Below are 26,575 nucleotides of genomic sequence, written 5' to 3' on the forward strand. Positions count from 1 at the left end.
ACTACGGCACCTCTCTCTTCCTTTCTTCTTTCACTCCCTCCTTTATCCCTTCCCTAACGGCGTGGTTCAGGTGTCCAACAATATATGAGACAGATACTGCACCATTTCCTTTCCCCACAAAACCAATTATTAAAATGTTTGGAGGCGGGCGGCGCCGCAGCTCGCGTCGAGTTGCATCTCCCACCTCCTTACTACTGGAGGGCGCCGGGACCATCTCGAAATGCTGGCGGGCGCGCGCCGTTTCGCAGCGGTGCCAAGGTCAAGGGGAGAGAAGGACCAGGGCCGTGACCCGAGAGACGTTAGCGGGAGCCCTAACCTTCCTGCGTGCTCAAGGACAATGTTTTCCTTCTTTTTTTGCCGCTGGTCGCCGCCGGATGACCTGCCTTCCCGCTAACAGTTTCCTCATCGCGCTCTCTTCGCTATCGCTCTCTTATATCCTCTGATGCACTTGCTCGCTCGGTTACACCGAGGCCGACGCCGGGGCACGCCTCTCAACGCACGGATGGGCGCATAATAGGTGAGCTGTAAAAGAAGCCGTTACATATAGTCTCCTTTCACTGATGTCGTTATCAAACTGCAAAAAACGAGCCAGCTAGCTCTGCGCCGGACTGCATCCGCCAACCGTAGCCTTCCATCCAGTGGCACAGGTGGGAATTTGACCTGAAAAATCTTGACCTGACCTCAACCTCAAAAAAATTTACCGAACTCACTCAACCTCAACTTCATCAGTTGAGGTTCAGTTGAGGTTGAGGTCTCCCCAGACGCCCTCACCTCACTATTATTGAGGCCACTGGCGACTTCACACAACCTCACCTGAACCTCACAATTTGAGGTTGAGGGCGGCCGCTCGACCTCAGAAAACAGCAAAAGAAAACGAAAAGCGATTAAGGATTTTTTTCAGTTAAAAACAATTCTGAGAATCCTGTGAGATAGGAAAGCCAAAATAATGATGATGCAATTGTGATGCCTAGTTATTACAATAGCGGCACTAAGCGGTCTGTAATTATTTAAGAGGTGTGTATAGACACTGTTGATGTACATTCAATAGGAGAAGCTTACAACCTGGGAAGAAACCTCGGATAGTTTATGGCCTGCGGACGGGGGTGTCCCTTACGCGGTTACCACCAGTACGTCGGAGGGTACTTTTTTCATGAACTTTGCTTCACTAACTAATTGTAAGATTATCAGCCTTATATTTCGGCAACTGCTTCGCGTATACTTGTTAGTATTGGAAGCCTCTCGCTCATTCACGCACGAACCGGCAATTGACAAACACAGACCATCTACATCCCCTACCGGAAATGGGGAGGGCAGGGGGAAGGGGGAGGGGAAAGTATTCACGATCCTCTTCTTAAACTTGACAATAGCGACTGTATAGAAACTGGTCGCCAATGTGCTTTCCAATGTGACGGCTGCACAGGCGCATATCAGTATATTTCGATTTTTTAGCTCTATCTGGCATAGCGAGTGCACTCAGCGTAGATGAAACTATTTCCACCCAGCAAAAGCTCTTTTCCGTCCTCTGTATGTTTAATTCGAAACCAAGCTGCGACTGTAGTACACCAACAGAGGAACGTTATATTTATGTCTGTGTCGAAGCGAGCGGCTTCTTTTATTAATGCGCAAGCAATAAATGGCTGTTTCAAAGCCATATCCGCAAAAAAGTGGCCGCAAGAAACGGCGCTATGTGACGTCACGAGCCGACGAGTGACGTGACGAAGATGATGACGTCACTTCATTATTAATGCTAAATAACATACACTGATCAACATGCCTAACCAATGCTTTAATACAGGGAGGTAACGCTAAGACTAATTAGTATTAGTGTTGACATCATATGAGTGTGACGTAATAGCAGATCACATGAGAGCGATGTAATGTGACGTCAAACCAGGTCACCCCCCCACCCCTACTTCAGGGTCCATATGGATCTCACATTACTACGCATGCGTGCATGACGCATTGCAAAGAGTGCCCACAGCTCGGTCCACGTTACTGACATTCGGATAGTCCAGCAGGAAAACGCGCCAGTTCTGATTTGTGAAATACTGCATCGATCATGCAACGACAGACACAGTCAACCCTTGAGGTGATGGCGATGATAGTAGTATATATTTATGAGCCCGGGGAAGTCGATATACCGTTACCAAGTTAAATGTACGGAGTATTCTGTGTCGGACAGTGTTGACGCTCAACTTTTCAATCATTTATCTCGTTCCTGATACTGCTCAAAAACCCAGCAGGTAGCCCTATGCTCTGCAAAAGCTCTTCGCTTAATGCCAGCTGGTTTAATAAGACGAGCTGACAAAAAAACTGTAAAACATACTGTTCTTCTGTGGGGCATGTTTCCCGTGATACTACTCCAGCTGCTTTGGCGGTGCCCAGAGGTTGCAGGCGCGAAGGACCGTCGTCAACCAGCACTTCCGCAAGATTTCACGTAGTGGACAGTGGTCGAGTGGATACAAGCAGTTCTTAAATGCGTTGTCTAATGGGCTCACTTGAGCGACAAAAACGGAATAAATCTGCGTCGCCCATAGCGACGAGCGGGCTCGGCGGCCGTCGACGGAAAGAATAACCGCAGCTCTCGCTGCGCTCAGTTTAAATATGACGAAGAACTTTTGAGATAACATAGAAAAACAAAAACAACTGACTCGAACAGCGTAGAAGCGGTTGCGCTTGGCTGTGATTATTCAAGACAAACGTATTCGCATCTCGCTTCACGAAGTAATAAAACCCGGTGCGGTTGGCTTTGTGCATGCAGAAACACAGTCGATGCTTTGCGGCAATGAACTTCGTTAATGCGCTTTGAGAACAATAGCATAATGTACGGAAATAACATATTTGCAGTGTTTCGGATATTCTTACTAGAGCTTCATGTTGGCATGGCAATAAAGAATAATGTTTGCTCGAGCGCATTTTTACTACAGCTTCCACTCTGCCGCTAAGAGGTTGTCTGTGCCGTCCCTGTCGGTGCCCTCACGGTTGTGGGCAACCGGCCGTAGCTTCCCCATGTGCCACATAGGTGGCCCCCAGGTGTCGCGGGTGGGCAACCTATGTCATGTGATCTTGTGACGTCATTACAACCTGTCCACCGGATTGTGAGAAAACTGGAAACCGTTGCAAGTAGCAATTTAATTGATGCTTGAGCGCGAAAGGTAGCTCGGTAAGAGAAACCTGGATCTCACAAGCCCTGCCAGTGGCAGCCACTGCATCCCCAGGTAGTAGCGCGTAGCTTAACTGCTGCAGGGATCAATTAATGTAGAGAACTACCAATTCTGCATATACCCTTTTTCTTACTGCCCTTAAGGTGGCGCTAAAGTTCGATCTTTCCAATGTTTGTCTAAAGCCTGCCTGACCTGGAATACCGACCCTTGCAGAAGAGAGAACCAGAGTGCTACTGAATTTCATTGGCATTTGGCCCTAGCCATGCCAGATCGTCCTCTATTTTGATTTTATTTTGAAAACCCGGTTACCAGAAACTTGATCTGAGTGCGGGAAGATTATGTATGTGCATTAGAAGCTCCTTGTCAATTAAAGTTAATCTGGATTTTAGAAATATAAACGTAATCCAAGTGCAGGTTTCATGAAGTGCATGAGCGATAATATATTTTTCCGCCGCGTTGCAGTGTAGTCAGAAGAGGATGGACTCGATGGGCGCCAGCGCTCAGCTCTGGGGCTCGCCAACGGGGACCTTTCCGTGACGTTCCCAATACCCACTTTTGCAATGTAAATAAACACGCTCCCATCCTCCCAACGACGTATCACCCGATGAAGTTGCGGGTTTGGCGTCCTAGACCCTCCCTCGTTTCTATGTAGCCGACGCTAGGCCGGTCAACCCGAGAATTTTCCACTTTGGCCACCCGGGATGGCAACCATCAATCTGCCGGCACGTGTGAGACGCGACTTCCGCCCAGCCGGGACAGCTCCGAACAGGTCAGGTTCTGTCCGCTTTTAGGGCGATCAGCGCCCGTATTCTGGAGCAACGCACGAGGGCGTGGAGGAGTTGCTAAAACATTACTAGCAAGTGAGCATATATAACCGCTGGAGCAAGCCGATGCGGCTGGTGTACATTATTTTCTTCTTTTCGGGCACTTCCAGTTCGTGGGCTTCCCCTGTTTTGCTTGTGCGAAGGAAGGATAACTCCTGTCGCTTTTGCCTAGATTGCAGTCGGTTAAATGCTGTCGAGCGCGACGTCTGCCCGCTCCAGCGTACTGATGAAGCCGTGGATTGTCTTGAATTAGCATCGTGCTTCTCGTTGGTGTTGTGTTGACCTCCGCTCTGGGTATTGACTGATCCCCACGAAACCATCGAACCGGCAGAAGAGAGCGGTTGCTTCGCCTGATGGAATCTATGAATTTAATGTGATGCCCTTCGGGTTATGCAAGGTCTCAGTTACATTCCAGCGATTTTTCATACGTAGCATTTCTGGACAAAGGCATTTTTGAACGGGAAACCATTTATGAACGCATTTTTCGTAAAACGTAAGATTTCACAATAAAAATCAATATATCTACAGGTAACCCAACTTGAAATTTTCCTTCTACAACTATTACGGTCTTCCTATCGTCAACAGCGCTCTCTTTTCTTTTTCGATGGGAGTTTTAAACAGTTCGGCGCGACCAATTGAAGCATTTTAAAAGAAAGATTTTGCTACGTGTGAGAAGAATGGGCCACTACCTTCAATATTACCGTAAAGGTATCTTACAATTTTCCAATTTTCAAACTTTTTGTCCGAAATTGCTGGACTTTAGACAAGGTATTGTATGGGTTTAAGTGGAAGTATGTGTTAGGTCAGGTTATTCACCAAAATGGTTTTTGTGGGTATAACGAAAGACCTGGTACGCTGCTGCCTGCATCTCACAAGCTGGCCTGGTGTTGAACTCCAGGAAATGCTGCTTTAGTCTTCTGATAGCATTCGAAAAGAACGGCATCCAACGTGGCCCGCAGAAGATTGCAGTACATGAGTTTCCGCCACCAAGCTTTTTGAAACACCTTGGAAGCTTTTCGGGCATTTACTGCTATATCCGTCGCTTTTACAAGGCTTCGCCCAACACGCTCAGTCCTTGAGTGCGTTCCTTCATACAAACTCCCCATATGGTCGTCTCAGTGTGAGTCTGCCTTCCAGCAGTTGAAGTTTTTGTTAACTTCTGCGCCTCTTTTGCGCCACTTTGATCCGGCGGCGCCGACTGAAGTCCACACCGACACTAGTGGCGTGGGCGTCGGCACGGTGCTTATCTAATAACTTAACGACGTCTAGCACGGGGTCGCCTAGGCAAGCCGCACTTCGAAGTAATTAGAAGGAAATACCCTGAAGGAATTGGTATACAGTGATGGAAGCCAAGTGTCTCGCTGTGGTCTTTGCCGTGCAAACACTTCGACCATATCTACATGGACGTCCCTTCAAGATCGTTGCAGAGCATCGCTCTTTGCGTTGGCAAAGTTGGCCTCCGCGATACCTCAAGGTCGACCCGCTCGTTGGGCCTTACACAATCAGGAATATGGCTTTACGGCGGCATGTAAGAGCGGTCGCCGCCATAATGATGCCGACTGTTTGTCCCGTTTCCATCTATCAGAACGGTGAGTTGCGAAAAGCCACTGTCAACCTCCCATGCGCAGGCAGAGGCTCTTTTATTTTTTTTGTTTTTTTATGCCTCACCATAATTTATGTCAACCTCCCGTTTCCGCAGAGTTTCCCAGCCTTGCAAATCTGCAGCAGGAACGTCTCCACCAGTTGTTCTATCAAGCTTACACGTTCGCACCTGTCACGCCATTCATTTTATCATAAGGCGTGTTGTATAGCAAAAACTATTCTGTGGAGGGCGCAACAGCCTTCGTGGCAGTGTTGTTCATGCCATGCACGGCGATATATCTTCCGCTCATCAAGGGTTGTCTCTACGTTCCACAAAACGCAGAAACGTTTTTATTGGCCTATAGACTTAGCAAGACAACTCACCAGCACGTTGCAGGCTGTGTACAGTGTCGACGCTTTAGGCATCGCACTGTCTCACCCGCCCGCTTGTTCCAACCGGTCAGACCACCTGACTCCCCTTTTTAGAAGATCGAGGTTGACTTGCTGGGCCCGCTTCCCAAGTGTGGATTTATGTGTGCGTCGACTACTTGACATGATACGTGGAGACGACTGCTCTCCTGTCAGCCAAAGCAACAGACTTCTGGTCCTTTTTACTGCAAGCGGTCAGCCTTCACCACGGAGCTGCTTGAGTCGTAATCATCGACCGCAAGCTCCCATTTACGGCCGACATCGCTGAAGAGCTACTACGGCTCTATCAATGTGACTATCATCATTCGACGCCTTACCGTCCACAAACAAATGCCCTGACGGAGCTCACCATCCGCGCCCTCATTAATAGGTTCTCCAAGTACGTAGCCGCCGACCGACCATGATAACTGGGACACCGTGCTTCCATTTGTCAGGTACGCATACAACACCGGAAAAAAAAATATGACCTTACTGAATACTTCCCGTTCCTGCTTCTTTACGCCCGCATCTCACGCACCATTCGGGAGATAATTTTTCCGTTTTCCGTTACAAATCGCAACAAACGCTTTTACGAAAGTGGACACAATGTGGTTATGTGCAAGCCAGGTGACCACGTTTTGCTCTGCACTCCAGTGCGTGGATGGGGTCTCCACCAGGAATTCCTCTCGGAGTACTGCGGCCCTTTAGTCTTTCCAGATCGCCTCAGGGACGTCGACTACATAATTACAAATGTTACCTATGTGATCGCCGAATCCGCAAAACCTTGGTTGTTCACGTAGCACACCTGAAGCGCTGCGATCGCAACGCCGCCTAACTCGCTCGAGAACAAGCTCCGACTGATCCGGGCAAAGTGTTTAGTTTGGTTTAAGCGAATTTAACGTCCTAAAGCGACTCAGTCTATAAGGGACGCCTAAGTGAAGGTTTCCGGGAATCTAGACCACCTGAGGTTCTTTAACGTGCACCGACATCGCACAGTACACGGGTCTCTAGCATTTCGCCTCCATCGAAATTTGACCGGGATTGAACCCGCGTCTTTCGGGCCGGCAGGCGAGAGCCATAAACATTAGACCACCGCGGCGAATCAGGGCAAAGTGTTACGCCGCGCTGCAGTGAAATCAGAAAGATGCGACGTAGAGTCGATGAGCGCGAGGACTGAGCTGTCGGGCCCACAGACGCTCACCATTCCGTAACGTCCGCGATCCCCACTTTGGTCATGTGAATAAACCCGCTCCCATCCTTGCAGGTTGGTATCAATATTATTATGCTTGCCACGCATCGAATTGGGCTCGTTTTCTCGCTTTACGGCCGTGACAAAACCTACATCAAAGTATGTGCAAACATCCCGGAGGTCCAGCTCTCAACATCAACGGAGGTCCCGCTCCTAACCCCAAACGGGCGCCAGAGACAATTTCCTATTGAGACTTCTCAGACGTATAGCTGATATGCACCGGGTTTTCGAGCATATTCTGAGGAAGTCCAGAATAGCCTCGAAAAACATACGTCCGGTGTACCGCACATTTTCATACTGCTTAGAAGGAATTAGCTTTTGTCCCAAAAATGGATCCATCGAGCTCACCGCTACGCTGTAGATAAAGCGGGTCCACATGGTGGGGTCATAGTAGCGCCGTATGCGGTCCATGGTGGTAGCGACCACGTCGCCGGGCGCCGAGCACTGGACTGTGGGGAAGGAGCGGCGACCGGCCGGAGGCTTGTGTGTCGCCACCACCACGTACAAAAGCAGCGGCAGCAGCTGCTCGAGTCCGTACAAGTGCACCCTCTCGGGCCGCACCGACAGCAGCAGGAAGCGCTCCGGCCGCAGGCTGCGAATCATCTGCGCAAACCTGAACAGGTTTGTTCTGTCTGTCCGGTCACCGCAGGTGCCGTGCGGATAGTCCCAGTCCAGGTGCAGGCCCTGTCAGAATCAGAATAGCTCACAAGTGGAAGCCCTTCATGAAACTCGATAACGGCTTCTGCCACTGGCCGGATTTTAAAGAGAAAGCTTCAGTACTCCCCTCCGCAGCTCCTTCACCGTGTGCGCGAGTTTGACCTTGAGCCGACCTTGAACTACGTGACGGCTATGACGTCAATCATCCGTCGGAACCAAGCGCTCGCCTTTCTTTCTATAGGCCGTCGGCTTCCTTTGTGTTCATTGGAGTTGGCGTTAACGTTCTACACGCCGATGATTTTAAGGCAAGGAAGGGCGCATAATTGGCTTCCTGGGTCAGTGGACGTCTCAATCGCGCTTTGAGGTACGTGGCGATGGTGAGAGAGAGATGTGGGCTGCATGCATTAGCGCTTACAACGTTGTGGCAGACACGTGGCACTCCAGCATTAGGTCGCTGCGGTCATTGGGTGATCAACCTCTCGCGATAAGCCATTAATTTAACTGCCACCTGCCAGGGTGGAAGGGCGGGCGGGCTGGCTATCCAGTGTACGGAAAGCACTCAACATTACAGACGCCAAGCAGCGTCTACTCTCTCTATATACCACAGCTTTGGCTCTCTATGTTCAGCAATAGTTAAACCACAGCTATTTTTTTCTCGAAGTGTGCTTTGCGCATCCCTTTAATTTTCGAAAGTTACACGTGGGCTAAGCGGAAAGCCGTAGTTGTGAACTCCAGGTTATTTAGACAACAGGCACTTGTTACGTGCCTTCCGAATAAACATTCGGCATCGTGTGTTAGAATATGCAGCCGGAAGTATGCTTTGCAAGAGATTTTCCATTGTTATTCGAAACTGACTAGCGCTCTTTATTAGCGACGTTTACAGTTTAAGATGTGAAAAAAAAATTTCCTACTTTTCTGTTCATAATTAATATGAAAGTCAAATATCGAAATTGGCTAATATTTTCGTTTGACGGTTAGTAACCTTAAAACGTTCGCTTCTGGCAAAAGTATGAAGTCCATGTGTGAAGCATCGATAGCGCTGCTGCGATGGAGCTGAGCGTTTGTCCGAAAGGGTTAAAGCCACTTCTCAGAAGTGCTCGGATGTTCAAGAGAAACTCTACTTTCTTGAGTGAAACCCTGGACGGTTTACAAATGACCAATGTAGTGGGTACATTTTGTAATCACCCTGTGCACTTATTATTACGTTAGTAGGTGTTGGCATGTCTAGGTATGAGAGCTTCTTCATCTAACACATACCCCTGTTACACGGGCACTTTAACGGCCGTTTGGCGGAGTTACACGGCAGCGCGAGTGCCGTTGGAAATCCAACGGCGATTGACATCTACGGAGCTCGCCGGTCTCCGTTCCGCCGCCGTTTCCTTTCGTTTCGTCGTGAAATAGCCAGCTCCCAGCAGCAACGTGTCCCCTCTGCAGGCGAGCGCGCCGGCGCAAAAACGCGTTGTCCGGACAGCGTCACTGACGCATTTACTCATCAACGTGTGGCAGGATCACCTTGCCGAACTGCGAGCGCAGAAACACATTGCGCCCGTGTACGCAGGGATGACGGCGCTTTTCAACCAGCTCGCAAGAGAGGAATGTGGACACGCTGTGTAGTTTTGCAAACAACTCTTGCAAATAGTTAAAAAAAAAAACAGTGTACAGCATGCAGTGCAAAAAATATCTAGAGAAACAAATGTTTTTTCGAGTTGGCGGGGTAAAATGTTCAAGAGTCACGTAATAAGCCGTCGGAACCGACCGAACATGGAAAGTGCCGTGTGTGCGCAGCCACCACCGTTCCGTTCCCACGGCCGTTACGGCGTTCAAATACCGTATGCGTTAACGGCCGTTGCAAAGTGCCCGTGTAACAGGGGTATCAAACACTGCACTCCAGGAACAGCAAAAACAGCTGATTTCGAGTAAATCACCTCGGATCCCGTAATTCAAAGTTATCTATGATGATGATGATGGATTTTTATGGAGCAGGGGCGGCTTGGCGAAGGAGCGCCATGGCACAAGGTAGTTTTCGATTACTCAAGGATGGGTCAAATACCCATTTCCGAAGCATATTAGGCCTTACTAGCCGAGCACCAGGCCAGGGGAAAGCTTTTACCGATTGTATCAACGGTGGGTGCCCGGCGGCGCTGGGGTTCGAACCCCGCACCTCCCGCATGCGAGGCGGATGCTAAACCACTCGGCCACCGCTGTGGTATAAAATGATTTACAAAGCAGCCGTTCTACATTTACGTCCAGCTTTCAGAAATAAAGGTCCACAAATTACAGCAGCATAGCTTTATAAAACATGCTGCAATTTTTTTGTAGCTTTTGATTCCAGATGGCAGAATGTGACACTGTTGGAAGACTTGCGGCTCCCAAAAATACTATGGTTCACGGCTTTAACGTCCAAAAGTGGCTCAGGCTATGAGGGAGGCCGTTGTGAAGGGTTCGAAAATTACGACCAGCTGAAATTCTTTAACATGCACTGACTTCGCACAGTGCACGGGCCTCGCCTCCGTCGAAGTTCGACAGCCGCGGCCGGGGTCAAACCTTCGTCTTTCGGGTCAATAGCCGAGCGCCATAAACACTGAGGCACCGCGGCGGCTCGGACTCTTATGTGCTGGACGTAAGAAGAGTGAGGGGTCAGGGAAACTAGATTATCTTCTCTCCGGCGATACGAAGGCGTTTTCAGTGCTAAAACCCACTAATATTTACATCCGTTCGAAGAGAACGAGTGTCCGCATAGGTTACTCAAGACGTAAGAATGATTTGTTGCCTCTTCTACACAATTTTGCGGTTACGTGCCTTCATTGGAACGATGCGATAATAGAGGCGGATGCAGAGGTACCTTACAAGTAAAGCGGAGTACCCAAATGGTGCACAACGTACTAGCCACCAAGCTCTATACTCGGGGACAGCTTCCTGTGGCTGTGCAGTAGAAGCTACGACGGCGAGGCGCAGGGCTTTCACAAGCGTGCTCTGATCACGCGCTCAGGAGACAGAGAGAGAGAGAGGGGGGGGGGAGAAGATTTGAAGCTGGTGGCGCGCGCTCGTGGCTTCAACAGGAGGTTGTCTCCGAGTATAGCAGTGGAAGCGCATGCAGAAAGCCAGGGTCCAGCGTACCCTCACAGCGTATCATCCGGCATTGGCCATGCCACGCTATTTTCATCATTGCTCGTCAGCGGCACCTTTAATGTCTTATTAAACGATTTGTTGTCGACAAGCATCATGCCAAAAGTGTGGGTCTTTTGTGGTCGGCGCGCTGTGCCTTGTCACGAATGGGAATTGTAAATTAGTTTTGGGGGAAAGTAAATGGTGCAGTATCTGTCTCACATATCGGCGGACACCGGAACCGTGCCGTAAGGTAAGAGATAAAGGAGGGAGTGAGAGAAGAAAGGAAGAAAGAGGTGCGGTAGTGGACGGCTCCAGGAGAATTTCGACCACCTGGGGATCTTTGACGTGCACTGACATCGTACAGCACACGGGCGCCTCAGCGTTTCGCCTCCACTGAAACTCGGCCGTCGCGGTCTGGTTCGAACCCGGGAACTCCTTATTAGAATCCGAGCGCCCTAATCACTGAGCCACCGCGGCGGGGCTACCAATGGGACCAATTGCTGATTTCGGTGCTCTGTGTCTACGGTTCCCGCCTCGCTTCGCGGGTATTCAACTATTTAACCCCATCGCACCAGCGATTATCTTGTCACGAAACTATAAAAGCGCCCCTGGCGAACAATGGCAACCGCGCGGCGGCGCTAGTGCCGAGGGCAAGGCGAGCATCGAAGCTGCAAGATGAGTCCACCGTACCATCGCCGTCTGCATTGCCTTCCGATGTGTGAGCGCACTGGAACGCACTTTTACCACCACTTGCGTGCTTCGTTTTACGTTATTGTGCCAGTACGGAGCAAATACGTGAAGAAAATATCCCTAACAGGGGCTTTAATTTTTGAACAAATTTGCCTTCTTCTTGGAGGGAGGAGTCCTTCCAAAGCCTGCTAATAAATGTGATAACTCAACGATGATTCTCGCGAGACAAGATGAAGGGTGAAGTGGAAGAACGGACCGATTTAACATAGACGCATTTCTTTTTCTTGCGATGAACGCTGAAATTAGTCCCTTCATTGGACTAATTTTTTTGTACACTGTCGTCGCACGTCCAGTCGGGACGCCACATCCTATCGGCTGTCTTCTTCCAATTGTCATTTCACATCGAAGAGGGTCTTCAGTGATCCTCAAGCGCCACATTCTGAAGCTGCTGCCCTTGAGGGCAAGGGACAGTGACGATGCTGACAGGGTTGAGTACGATGACCTATGTTGGCAACAAAAGTCTTCAGAGCTTTTGTAGTGTGCGCACATTATGAAGAAACAAGCTGTTTGTATCTGACCAACTTGGGGACGGTAGGAAAATTCCTGCTTCGTCGTTGTTTTTTTTTTGTACGTGTGGTATTTCTGACATAATTTATACTTGCAATATTTCAAGGTTATACAGTTTGAAGATGGTATGGTATGGTACGGTCTGCTCTGCTCTGCTAAGGCGTGTTCTGGTATGGCATGGCCTGCTCTGGTATGGTATTGCATGGCATCGCGTTCTATGGTATGTTATGACGGAAGGTAGCAGCCACCGAAACCAAAGAGCATAAGGGACGTCGTTTTGAATTTGTAGTTTTTTTTATCTGAGATTTATAAAAGCAGAAGAAAAACAAGCACATGGCGCCGATGGGATTCGAACTCACGACCTCAGAATTTCGCGTCCGGTGGTCTATCAACTGAGCTGCGGTGACGGCTGTCCGAACTCATGCGTTCGGTGGTATTTATGTGCAGTGTAAGCTAACCTTGAATGTTTACCAGCGCCACCCTCCTGCATAGCGGCGGCGGTAGTGATTACCGCGAGTGCCACATAGGAACGTAGTCGAATGGTGAGGGCGGAAGCTGTGCGAGATAGGGGATGCTAAGACATCCCCTATGATCCTTGATTTCGGTTGCTGTTGGCTTCCGTGCCATAACGAGCACCTCTTTTCCCTTCACTTGTATCCTTATGCTACAAAATGGCATGCAATGGTACGCTATGGTATGGATGGGCATGGTGCGCTGTGGTATACTCTCGTATGGCATGCATTGCATGACAAGGTATGGTATGCTTTGGATTAGCAGTACGGAAAGGTGGGCAAGTTGGTTACTAGTATCCATTGTTAAACAGCACGGAAAAACACGAGGACGGAACAAACACGACGACGACACGAGCGCTGACTTTCAACTGGTGATTTATTACGCACGTGTGTACATATACTATTCCCGCCAAACACTAAACAGAACAAAAATATTCAAGAAACACTGCGTCATCACTAAACATATTAAATCTACCTTGCTGCAAATACATGCTCCAAACAGGTGATTTCGTGGTTAGCCAATGATAATGAGGGCTTGCTAATGCGTGCTGCACCCCCCTTGTCAATGTGATATGCCTCTACTATTTCCCTTACTACTGGGCGATGTCTTAAGGAACGCCTGCGGGAGCATCAAAATTCTTTGGATCGGGCAGCCGGTTAGAATTTGGCGCTGCACTGCAGGCAGCCTAAGCACACGTGCGCCTCATTGTTTCATCAGACATCCGTTATCTTCAAACATAAGGATCAGATAGTAAGGATACTAGTAGAGGCATATAACTTCGACAAGGGGGGTGCAGAATGAATTATCAAGCCCTCATTATCGCTGGCTAACCGCAAAATCACCTTTTTGGAGCATGCATTTGTAGAAATTTAGATTTAAGATGTTCAGTGATGACGCAGTGCTCTTCCATATTTTTGTTCTGTTTAGTGTTTGGCGGGAATAGTATATGTACACATGTGCGTAATAAATCACCAGTTGAAAGTCAGTGCTCGTGTCGTCGTGTGTGTTCCGTCCTCGTCTTTTTCCGCGCTGTTTTACTTTGATTAGCATGGTATGCTGTGGCATGGTATGTCATGGTTTGGTACGGCATGCCACTCTATGATATGACATGCTATGATATGGTATGATATGGTATGGTATAGGACGGCTTGGCACTCCTCGCCATTGTATGGTGTGCTGTAGTATGTCATAGCACAGCATGGCATGCCATGGTGTGCTATGCTATAGTATGGTAAAGTTTGGCATCCAATGCTTGGCATGGTATGGTATGGCATGGCATGGTATGCTATGGTGTGGTGTGATATAGTGTGGCGTTTTATAGCATGCTTAGCTACTGTAATATGGGAAGATACGCTATATCATGGTATGAGGGTTAACATCTCAATGCTGCCGATTGTGTGTGCGAGATGGCGTAGACGAGGGCACGGGATTGATACCGATCGTATGACGTTCTTTATTACGCCTTGGCATTGCAAAGGATACTGGCGTTCAGCGGTTTGCCCCCAATAAAATGCAGCCGCCGCGCTCTGAATTCGAACCTGCGACATGGGCTTCAGGAGCCAAATGCCATGAGCACTGAGCCACCGCAGCGTGTCGAACGCCTGAAGGGGTTTGTCATTATTGCTGATCATTCACTACAATGGCGAATCTTTTGCTAAGTTTAGAGCACAGGGGCGAGTAAAAAAGTTAGGCACAAGTAATTGATCACCAGAGCTAAGCAATCGGAAGTCATAGCGGTGCGGTTCACGGAGATGCCTAAAATAAGAGGGGCAGACCATTTCCTCTCTCTGGTTGCGGTTGATTCCGCAAGAACTCATCGCGTGTAAAATTTTTACTCGTTTATTTCTCCCGCCATACCGATAGTGAGCCACTTTCGCTGATCCTTTTTACTCGCCAAAAGTCCTTGGCATGACTCGTTTTTGGATTCAGTACTTCGTTTTACCGAGCCTAGCGTTCTGCTGACAAACGCCTCAGTTCGTGTGTACTGCTACAAATGTCACGTCGGCATGCTAGGCGCAGCGAAAACAGAAACTCATATTTTTCTTTCAGCCCCTTGAGGTCCTTAAATCTACCTTTCGCGAGGAGATCAATAGGAAATTTAACTTCCCAGAAATGACTACGTCTACAATTTCTGGCACCGACGGGATGGAAGATGTAATGGGCTCATGCTGATTGTGGACCGTAACACAGGAAACGAAGACGCCCATAAAAAAGACACGACAAGCGCTGAGCAGTAATTGTTTGCGGTTGCTTTAGTTATCTGAGCTATGATATACAGCCATCACCAAAACGTCCATCTTTGTGGTTTTCGGAAACTATGGAGGTTCGCCCCAGAGAGCTTTAAGGGACATCCGACTTCATTGCAGATGCTTTCCGGTGTTAAGTTGTTGAAAATCTCTAGCACGCGGTTACGTTTCGCGCTGAAGCTAGCAGATTTCGTCGATATTTAATTTTAAAATTGATCGCAACGCTGTAACTCACATAGGCGACGTCTTTGCAACCAGACATTCTGCAAGCACTGTAATGTTAAATGTTTTTTTAAAGGTGCGTTGAAGTAGGAATCTGTTGAAATCTTAATTTTAAAGGTAAATAAAAGCAGTTAACTGATTTTAATTTTTCTCTTAATAACTTCCTCTGCACACGACCTTTCCACTGTAGTTATCAGTTGTCACGCCACAAGAAGAGAGTACTGTACACGCCTGTGCATCTTCACAGGCTACGCTCACAGCGCAACTCCATGAAGCTGGGGCGCCTCTATATCAGCAAGGAGACGTTCGGCCTCCCGTCACGCTTTACTTTCAAAAACAAGGTCCTCTGGAAGCTCGCAGCTTCGTGACACCAGCAGAGCCGCGCATCTCCTGAACAAACTTAGGTAGTCGAAACACGAACTTCAATGGATTAATTCACCCACGTAACCGTGACCGAATCTCTCCGGTCTCTCGTTACGGTCCCATGGTCTCGGTTTATCCTCTCTGTTCTAACGATTTGGCGCCCCCGCCTTTTAATGAAACGAGCGTTAGGCTGGGCTTAAGGATACGAAACAGTAAAGAGGGATAATGCGAGTTGTTACATGTTGACGGAAAAGAAGTAACAGTAATTTTTGAAGACGGGACAGCGCAGGCGTCTGTTTCGTTTTCTTTCCCTCCTTATGTGTCTCAGTGTCGTTGAGCTGCTTTCTGTTTTACATGTAATAGCTCATTTTATATATAGATATGACTAGATGTATTCCCCATCTATACTACGTATATGCGCATTCTACTCTCGGCGTTCTTTTTGTCTTCCTTCAAAAGTATTCTGATGTACTACAACCATATTTTGTTGGATTAAGTCCACATACTTCGTCTCCACCCTGTCTTATAGAAATAGATGCCTGCTCGCCTGCCCGCCTGCCCGCCTGTTCGTCTGGTCTTGAAAAAGAGCTGCTATTTTTGCTTCTACGGAAGAGCGATCATGAAAATTTTAACAGTAGTGGGCTAAAGCGTTGCAGATTTAGTTAAGTAGCAGAGAGCTTTTCGTGTCGCAAATCTTATCTAAGTACTATGCTTACAAGCCCATTGTGCAAAATTTTATTACTTAGAGAGGTTGAAAAAGTTTCCTCTGGGGGCAGACGATTGTTGCTGACAACCTCACTTAGTAACTGCAAAACTAGTAATATGTTCATGTTCGGGAATGTGACACAAAAAAACAACAAAAATATTGCACTATGTATTTGAAACAAATGCTAGGACCTCTTCTGGGGCTTTGTCTATGAAGCTAAAAAGAAATTGAAGATTGCATTTTTTTCATTAAAAATTTCCAAATGTTGAGAGCTTGGGGTTTCAATCTAGTTGTCAAGTGTAGTTTCTGATCTCAAGTACACTTGCGAGATGAAGTAAAATTCTCATATGCGGAACATTTTACTGGTTAACCTCCTTGTCTTTCCTCTCTCTCTCTCTCTCTCTCAAGAGGCTGAAAGCAAAAATGAACGCGTTACCTCCTTTAATAGTGTAGGAAGAGCAAAGAAGTGTCACCTTGATTACTGCGCACAAATTATTACATTTTCCTGTGGTCGAGACCTGGTGTCACAAAATTTAGAACGTCAATATCATTGCTTGGCTCAGAATTACTGATCAAATATAATTACTCATTCTTGAACAAGAACTCTATAAACGGACGATACCTTGGTTATATTCCCTGCAATTCCTACAAAAAAGCACCATATGATTGTTGATGATGGCCGGTCTATGCATTGACAGGGAGAGCAATATCACAGATCGCAACCATTTTTGTTTGTCGTTTCCCTATATGCAGCAAACAAAAGCATTTTCTTTTATCGATAGAGAGTATAAGAACGTAGTTTTTACATATATTGTAAGATTTTGCATATAGCAACAATATATCGACAGATTTTCTGTCGGCAGACTTCAACTTTTTTCTTGGTATTAAGGTCTTTGATATTTTTTTTCAAGTTAATCGTCGTTTTTCTATCGCACTCTTAAGATGCGAGCGATGTAAACCTTCAAAGAAATATATAGCGACGTATCGAATGAATGGAGAGGAATTTTGAATATTTCCTTAACAGTACTTTACAGCATTGAAATATTCAAAACTCTATCCAAGAATTCTGGACATGGCAGCGCTAAGCTCCGTGGCTTACTGCGAACTTGTTGTCGATCATGAAGTCCGCCATGGCATGAGCGAAGCGTGCGCGGCGTTCGTCATTGCGGAAAACCTTGGTGAAGTTGGCGCTGTCCTCTGGCTCGCCGCCTATCGTGAGGTAGACGGGCCGTGGGTGACCCCGGTGCTTCATCGCCGATTGGCCGGTGTCTGTCAAGTTTGGCACGAACACCGAGTCGAGGCTGGGCCGCCGCCACTGGACGCCCTCGTGGAAGACGGCTACGGACGAATAGATGAGCGAGGAGCAGAAGTCGTAGGGTATGTGCAGCGGCAGGTAGACGGCGTCCGCCGACCGGTAGTACCTGCCGCGGAGCGTCCCATGAGAACCGGAATTGCGAAACGCCATCAACAGAGAGCGATAATAACGGGGCCATGGCAGCCATGCATGCTGGAACATTTGCCAGTGACATTCCGTCGGCGTCCAAAACTACATCCGCCGTCATTCCGGGACGATGTTTTCATCACACTTTCAAGAGAAGGTATGCAGCAAAGCTCACTCTTAAGGTTTTAACCTACAGACTGGTCTCAAATAGAAAGCACAGTACATAAACCAGGCTGACGCACGGCAAGTAATGTCACTCCTCTGAAATGTCGCCGACTATGTCTGATACTTAAGCCGTCGTGTGGGAAATCAGCTCCAGCTACGGTGATCTAGCACCGCTTCAGCCTTTCAAGGAGGCAACACATAGACAGAGCGGCGCTTGTTATAATCTGTACGATCGAAGCTCTGTGATGCAGTGAAGTATTTTATATATCTGTCCATACCTGTTTATGAGAAGGATAACTAGTTATATAAGCAAGAGAATCAATCCTTATAAGGCTTCTGTTGGTTATAAGCACAAAACAACTAGCACCTATTACTTCTTTTCTCATTTAGGCCTTCTAGAACGCATTCTGCTAGACGGTTAGGATTTTAGCAGTGTCAAACACATCAATATATTTTTAAACGCACGCATGAATCCCGGCACTTAAAAAAACCTCTCCTGCAGCATAAGACCGTCGTACAGTCACTAAAAATAAGGAATCGTGGGTAGTATACAAGAGGACAAAAGACTAGCAAGTCCGCCTCTGCCCCCTCCGTACAGGCTGCGTCAATCTTGCGCCGAGCGTTCATGCAGTACGTCTCGCTATTAACAAATCGATACCTGTCGCCGCTTCTAGCTAGGACAGGTAGCGCTAGCGATGAAACAGAGCCACACCAACCTGAAAGCATCATTGGCATGCACAAGGACTTTTCCCGAAAACCATGGCATGCTTTGTAATTTCAGTTTTCAAAGCATGGTGCACACTGCTCGAGCGCTCTACCCTCATTTAATGCAGATTTCACATTAATAAGGCAAGGAGATGAATGGCGGCCTGCCGCTACAAAAATAAAAATTCATGGGGGCACTTTGTGGACCTAAATTGCAGTGAGGGGAAAGCCTTCAGCGCGGGGTTGTTGCTTGTGTCACTGATGAGTGGTTGAGATCTTGATTAAAGACTACACAATTATTTGTGAATCTTAAAAGCTGGAGACACAGAAGGGCGTTTGAGAGGCACCCGTTTGATTAGACGCTTTTCCGGAAACACTCTCCAGCGGCTTAAACAAGGAGAACTACGTATGCGTTGGCAGGAAGTAGTGTAGTCGTTAGCAGGCTCGGCTGCGGAATGGAAGCAAGCTGGATCGAATACCATCGTGCAAAAAGATTTTTTTCTTATCGAGTTGAAGGGCGTAATGAACGAACGGACGGACGCGAGCATGAGACATTAAAGGCTTTCGCCTTGAAAACGAAGATTCATGCCGATGGTCACAATGCACGTGTTCCCTAAAGCGATTTCTCGTTTGTTTCATCCCGTCTCACTTCAGAATTGTTTCGAATGTATGTTCAGGTGCATAATATATTGTACGGGACATAAGTAAATGGAGCACGCGATTTCGTTCTAAGTAAAAATACGCCTTCCTATAAGGAATATAGAAGAGAAAATATGATGCTCTCGTCATCAGCAGGAATTTAAGAAGTCAATCGGAAAATGTTAAAAAAGACCAAGTGCATCACTGTTGAATGCGTGTCATGGTTGTTCCCACAGTCCCTTGCAACAGGAAGCCAACCGGATGACTGGAGAGGGGGGAAGGTCGTTCTAGTGGACAAATCAGGTGACAAGAAATCTCCGTTTAATTATCGCCCCATTTCTCTATCCACTGTCCCCTATAAGATCATGGAGTATTTTATTTACCCCTAAATTATGAACGATCTTGATGGTAAAATATTTTTCCATCCCCCACAGCATGGCTTCCGCAAGGTCTATTCTTGCGAAACTCAGCTTGCACATTTTGTTCATTATCTGCATGCTAATCCTGATCGTAATATCCAAACTGATGCCATTTTCTTATTTTTTTGCACAAGCCTTTGACACCGCACCTCACTCACATGTGCTTGGAAAGCTAGAGGAGGTAAATCTGCATCCTAACATTCTTGTTTGCATCAAGGAATTTCGAACAAACCGCTCCCAGTTTGTTTTTGTTAACAACCAAAATTCTACCTCCCTCGCAGTGACATCAGGCGTCCAACAAGGCTCTGTCTTTGGCCCACTGTTGTTTCTAATCTATATCAACGATTTGCCAACGCATCTAACATGTAACATTCGCATATTTGCCGACGACTGTATCATCTATCGCACAGTAACAAACATATCCTATAAAGCAGCTCTTCAAAATGATCTTAATGCCGTTTATCGCTGGTGTGACCAATGGTCCATGGAGCTAAATGCTAACAAATGCAAAATTGTCTCCTTCCACCACCGCCAACAGCCTTTCGTTTTTAACTACGCTGCCCTCAATTCTGCTATTGAATTTGTACAATCTTACAAATGCCTTAGCGTAACCTTAAGCAGTGATCTTTCATGGCGCACTTATATCACTACCGTCCTATTGTCAGGAAACCGATCTCTTTGATTTCTTAAACGTCGCCTACGTCATATTACACCACACGTGAAACTACTGACCTATAAGTTGCTCATTCTGTCTAGGCATCTGCGGTATGCATCTCCTATCTGGCATTCGCTTCAAACTTGTCTAGCTAACGCCCTTGAAGCTTTGCACAATCGCGCTGTAAGATTTATTCACTCTAACTACTCTTTCAGTAACAGCGTAACAGAATTAAAACTTCAGCCGGAACTTTTGATCCTTAGCACTGGTCGTCATATAGCTAGCCTTCGCCTGTTCCATAAGATATTTCAAAGTTCGCTTAATCATCCCCCACACCTAGCACCACCTTCACGCATACCTCACCGCACTATGCATCCATTTTATGTTGCGGGACCGCTCACTGAACAGCTACGTTTTCTGGCTCATTTTCCCCCCGAACAGTTATCATCTGGAACACCCACACGTCATTGCTGCCATCACCTGCGCATCGACATTTGCGACGAGTGTTTCTCCTCACATTAAAAAATTGTAATCTCACCCATGATATGTAACCCACTCCGTATGTAATACCCCGAAAGCGGGTTTTAAGGTAATAAAACGAAACGAAACGAAACATTGTTCGTGCATGAGAAAGCGCACTGGCGTCCCCTACCAGTACGAAAGCAACAATGATTTGCAATTTCAAGTGGGCAACACCCGAAGAAAATTTATAAGCCAATAGCATGCTCCGTGTACTTTTGTCCGCGCATGTACAGTCATTAGACAAGAGTTTGCGGGGTGCGGGTTAACGGAAAATAATTCATTTCTGGATTACCTCGCGATCCATTCAGCAGTAATTGCTTTCATGGGATGGGGCATGCACGCATTCTCATGCATCTATGCTTTTCATTCACCTGCTTTGCCTGACCGTGCAGAAATAAGTTATGTTTTTTTCGTTAATCCGCATGTAGCAAACGTAAGTCTATGAATCTGGGAACTATTTCTTCATACGTGCTGATCTATTTATCTTTAGTGTAGCCATTTATCGGCGTCTTATCTATGAGGCAGTGAGCCGCAGTAGCAATACGCCGTGTCTCCTCTTACACATTGAGCACGCCTTGGACCGCCGCGCGGCGTGTGATACCTATAAGCGCATTCCAGTCGAAATACAGAAGTGAAAAATTTGTGTCTACGGCACGGCAGGTTTTCAATGATGCTTTTCACCAGAAACTTGTAGTGACAACAAAATTTTGTTTAGTTACTACAAATAATTGCACTACAAAACAGCAGGCTATAGAAAAGAAATAAACAAAAAAGCTACAATAGTACAGAAAACCACCACAAAACTGATTGCTTTTATTTAAAACTACGAAATATTTTGGCGCATTTTTTACATGCGTGTGTGTTTTGTTTTAATTTGATGCGTTCAGAAATATTACTCTATAAGGTGCCCTTTAATTTAATTGGGACCCTTACTTGGTGTCAAAGACGCAGAAAATTTCGCGGTATTGGTAGTGGCTCGTGTCTCCGCGGAAGGCGTTGGCCGCAGCGCTGGCGGCAGGCAACGTGTGGTTCACGGGGCGCAGTTGTTGGGAGCAGAACTGCTGGTACGTGAGGCCGCTTTCCCGCACTGGGTCCTGGTCCCCCTCGTCCGGGGCCAGCGTCTGCGCGTCGTGAGGGCTTTGAGCTGGTTTTTCAAAATAATCTCCTGGAAATTTTATTCCTAGCCGCAACCATATATACGCTTGCAACTCAAAGCCAACAATACTAAAGCTTCAGTCTGTATCGCTTAGCAACGGCTGATAGTTACTCATCGCTTTCGGCGTTGTTGATCTAGCGTTCGGAGTTCCCAAGATTATATTTAAAAAATCTGCTCTTATTATTTTTCTACTCGTGCTTTGTCGAACGAGTTTGGGCAAATTATGACGTGAAGATGTTTTCAGTCTTCCAGCTAAAGAAATAACTACGCGGGAGAGTTAAGGCAGAAGGGTAACGGTGGGGACAATACTTTTAAAGGAACGTAGGCACCAAGTTTTTGGTTGAGATTTGTTCTTTGTAATAACGAGTAAGAATTCCCCACGTGGCATTGGCCCACGACCACAAAATAATTTCTAATCGACTTTCATCTCTCACCTATTTCGGTTCCCGTTTCAACAAGCTGGTCGATAGTTATGACGTCAAAGGTTAGTATAGGCCATGTGAGGCATGAAAAATAGTGGAAATAAAATCACTTATAAGTATTTTTAATTCACTAAAACGCAAAAGCCCGCCTGCCCCCAAAGCTGGAATCATGAGTGAAGAACTATCAGTTGATACTGCCGTCTTATTCATGCCTCATGTGATCTTACTGACCTTTGACGTGGTAGCCATCACTGGCATGTTGAAACTGATGCCAAAACCGGTAAGAGATGAAACTGCATTAGAAATTATTTAGCTGCCGTAACGGAATGTCACGTGGAGCTGAATGCAAAGTAGTGTCTTACCAATCATCACAAACAAGAAAATGTGCAAACAGAAATTGGTGTCTATGCTCATTTATAGAAATATTCAACTAATATTTTAGTTAACGGCACATAATGAACATCTGCTAGCAGCTTGCTTGTGATGCTTTAGTTGCACAAAGCTATATCGAATCTCATGAGGCTGCCAGCTTAACACGGCATTCCCCAATATACAAAAACCCGCACAGGAGCTGTGGAAGCAGTCTTGGTTCAGCTCAAATCCAGAAGACTAGCGCACCTGGTGAACCGGTCGAGAGCTGCTGTAGTCTCTGTTAGGAACCTGGACAAGGTTTCCGCCGCTGTGGCGCAGAGGTCAGGGCGCTGGCCTACGGAGCCGGAGTACCCGGGTTCGAGCCCTGCCGCGGAGGCCGCGTTTCGATGAAAGCGAAACGCAAAACGCGCCCGTGTGCTGTACGATGTCAGTGCACGTTAAAGTTCCCCAGTTGGTCGAAATTATTCCGGAGATCTGCACTACGGCACCTCTCTGACTTCCCTTGCGGCGCTGTTCGTATGCCCACCGAGATGCGAGCAAAATTACTGCGCCATTTCCTTTATTGAAAAATCAATTTAAAATTTTCCTGGACTAGGTGCTCCACGCAAACGCAAGAAAAAATCCTCTCGTTAAACGTTTTAGAGCACAGCACTGAGGCGCCCGTTCCCATGTTGAGCGGCGTGCCTCGGCGTAACCGACCGCGCGACGCAGAGGGCGATTGAAGACGGGGAATATATCACACATGTCACTGCACGTAAAAAGAACCCCGAGGTGGTCGAAGTTATCTGGAGCCCTCTATAACGGCATCCCATATAGCCTGAGTCGCTCATGGGACGTTACATTCAATAAAACAGACCACATATTTTTTAAATTGCTCCACTTGAACCTAACAGTCACTTCTCTATTGCAGAGCTAGCGCATTCGACAATAGCCGTAACATCAGGTGCAGTGTGCTTAGGAGATTTGAATTGCGAAAAGTGGTAACGTGAAACTTGGATCATCTCTTTGCGCAGAAAGATACGATATTTGCGCTGAAGGCCACAGTCGTTGAAACTGGTGAGAACAAACTGGGATGCGCCTGACAGCCCGGCGGATAAAATAAACGGCCCACTTTCGACGAGGGCCAACACTTTCGCAGCAATGGTTATGTGTCGTCGAGTGTTATGTCACATCAGATGGCGTCATTGCGTGTCGACGAGACTAGCAATACAATGGCGAGGACAAGAATAGCTTTTGAGGAAACGAAACAGGCAGTACTTGAGTGCCCGTTTTATCGGTGGACACCTCAAACGCGCCCTATGGTAAATGATGGAGTGGAAGAAGGAAAAGGTAGAGAAAGGCGCAGGAATGGAAGGCTTGGGAGTAATTTCGGAGTCCACTGTCATCGCACATTGCAAGTGCGTCATGCGTTTCACTTCTGCCGAAGCTAGGCCACTTATGTCAAGATAGATGTACGAAGCGCTGTTTGCACCGCGCTGTAGCTAGGTGTCTTCTAGGTGCAGAATGTATTTTACTGCGTATCAAATTTCGGAATAAGTAAGAGATAATACGCCTGGCTACTCAAGGACGCCCATGGTTCCGCCATGGGCGAATAGCGAGGACTTCTCAGCTTTCTCCGAACTACGGGCCGTAAGGAAATCTACGTAGCAGGCCTGGAAATAGCATAGCGGCGACCAAAGAACGACTACAGGCGCCACGGCTGCCACGCAAATATCGGCCGTGCGCAGCCAAAGCAGCAAAATCTATTCAGTGAAGCTTAAAAATTTTCGGAAGGCAATCTAGAAAGCTCGCAAAGATAGTGCCACCTTCATCCTTTCCTTCACGCCGTGGTTTAGGTACCTACCGAGAATGGAAGCAGCTAAACACTGCGCATTTATTTTTCTTGAAATTAAACCAAGCCAGGATGTGCTGAAGAGGAAGTTTCGCCAGCACGTGCTGCGCGGCAGTCACCCGAGGGCTCAATATAGAGCCTGCAGAGAAAGTTGGTATAGCGTTGGCTTGCGTAGGAACAAAAGAAATATTCCTAGTACGCGATAGAAAGACTCGCACCAAAAATTTTGTAACACGCTGGATCGCCGCGAAAGCGGCCAAGGTCCTCACCGAACAGCCGATCGATGGGAAAATTCAGTTAATTTGGGCAGCCGCACATTCCGCCGTCCCCGGTAACGAGGCGGCTCACGAGCTAGCCCGAGTTGCCTACTACCGGGTAGCCGTAGAGAAAGTGGGGCTTCTGCAAAAGTAGGAGAAAATTGTTGGCCATTGCAAATTGGGATATAGACTGGAACCCATACCAGACCAAAAATAAATAATAGAGAAGCTTTCGCGTGGAGGCGGCTACAAAATAATGCATTTATGGCTCCTGTGTGTGCGTATTACGCGTACCGAGAGCTGAGGCCGCATGACAGATATACACAATGCGGGGCGAGAGGAACCCTTGACCACAAAATTTGGGAGTGCCCAAATTCTCCCGGGCCGGGCAAAATATTGATAGTATAGAGAAGCCTTGGACACCTGCTTAGAAGCGCGGACCCTGACCTCGAGCGCACCACCATTCATGTGGCTGATGAGCCAGCCAGCCTCTGACCGCGGACGTGCCGCTCCCCGTCTCCCAGGCCTGCGTGCCAGGGGCGGTGAGAAACGTCTTTTCTGATGGTAATAAAAGTTGTTCAATCAGTCAATCAAATCGATCGAGAAGAAGGCCCCATCTTTCTATATAATGCGTTCTAAAGCTACATATCAAAAGGGGAGAGGAAGCCCAGCGCACCCTTCAGCTAACAAGTGCGGCTGATGGCTTCTCGACTAGAGTACAGTCACCAGCATACACGAGATACCCTGGACCACGCAACACGCTTTCCCGCAACGCACTTCATGCTTTCATCTATTCTTGACCACGAGATCGGCTGTCAACTCTATTAACGCTACGGCGTTAATGCTCCTGTTCAGGAGAAAACCCGCTGTCGTCCCGGCGGCGGCTGTGCAAAAAAATTGGCAGTGGCTTTACTTGGCTAACCCTGGAATTCAGCGAAAAGCAAGCATGCTTGCTAAGCGTCTGAGGCTCGTCCATGGCAGTTCTGCTACACGCTCGCGACAGCCGTTCTATATATACCCACATGACCATGTGTCTATGACGTTGCATCACATGGTCTTATGACACCCCCCATCGGATGTGGTCCGTGGCTTCACATCCCCCCATCGAATGTTCTTAAGGTCAGAGGCCAACCGATAGGTCACCCAATGTCAAAGGTCAGGGGTCAGCTAAATGTCAGATGACAAAGGTTAACTGAAGGTCATGGCACAGGGTCAGTGGTCACGAGTTCGATACCATAACTGTACCACATATGGTCATACATGGCTAACGTGGTTGAGCAGAAGGTCGTTGATGGTCATTCACTGGCCTACGCGACGACTGCTGTAACTAGCGTAGTGAAGCTTTTCGCTTCAAAACCCAGGGTCCGTATTCCGAGTTTGCGTCATAATGAAAAGCGTCATAATCTGCCGCAGCGGGCACACCTGATTGGACGAAACGCCGGAAGCGGATGTGGTGGTTCGAATGCAGCGAAAAGGGTCGAAGAAACCGCACGGTGGACGTCAAACACATAGCGCACGCAGCAGATGCTCGGCAGCCAACATGGCGGCGCGCTCTGAAGTGGAGCCTCTCGCTTCGAAGTGAACTCGTCGATGTTACTGCGTTTTTCGACCCGTGTACTGACTATAAACTGGGTACGGGACTTTCGCTTCGTCTTGTCTTGTCTATAACAAATTGGATGGACGATAAATTTGG

The 26,575-nt window shown here is 47.5% G+C and overlaps 1 protein-coding gene across 1 annotated transcript in view; it reads right to left on the minus strand.

The window, feature by feature from the left end:
• Nucleotides 1-26,575, minus strand: part of LOC144108638 (putative chitinase 2) — a 129,784-nt gene that overhangs the window by 100,458 nt on the left and 2,751 nt on the right. The window contains exons 2-4 of the mRNA XM_077641824.1: nt 21,778-21,965; nt 17,398-17,719; nt 7,575-7,910 (exon numbers count right to left, since the gene is read on the minus strand). Of these exons, the coding sequence (XP_077497950.1) occupies nt 7,575-7,910; nt 17,398-17,719; nt 21,778-21,965 (846 nt within the window). The remainder of the gene's footprint in view (nt 1-7,574; nt 7,911-17,397; nt 17,720-21,777; nt 21,966-26,575) is intronic.

Source organism: Amblyomma americanum, chromosome 10, assembly GCF_052857255.1.
Source record: "Amblyomma americanum isolate KBUSLIRL-KWMA chromosome 10, ASM5285725v1, whole genome shotgun sequence".
Classification (NCBI taxonomy): Eukaryota; Metazoa; Arthropoda; class Arachnida; order Ixodida; family Ixodidae; genus Amblyomma; species Amblyomma americanum.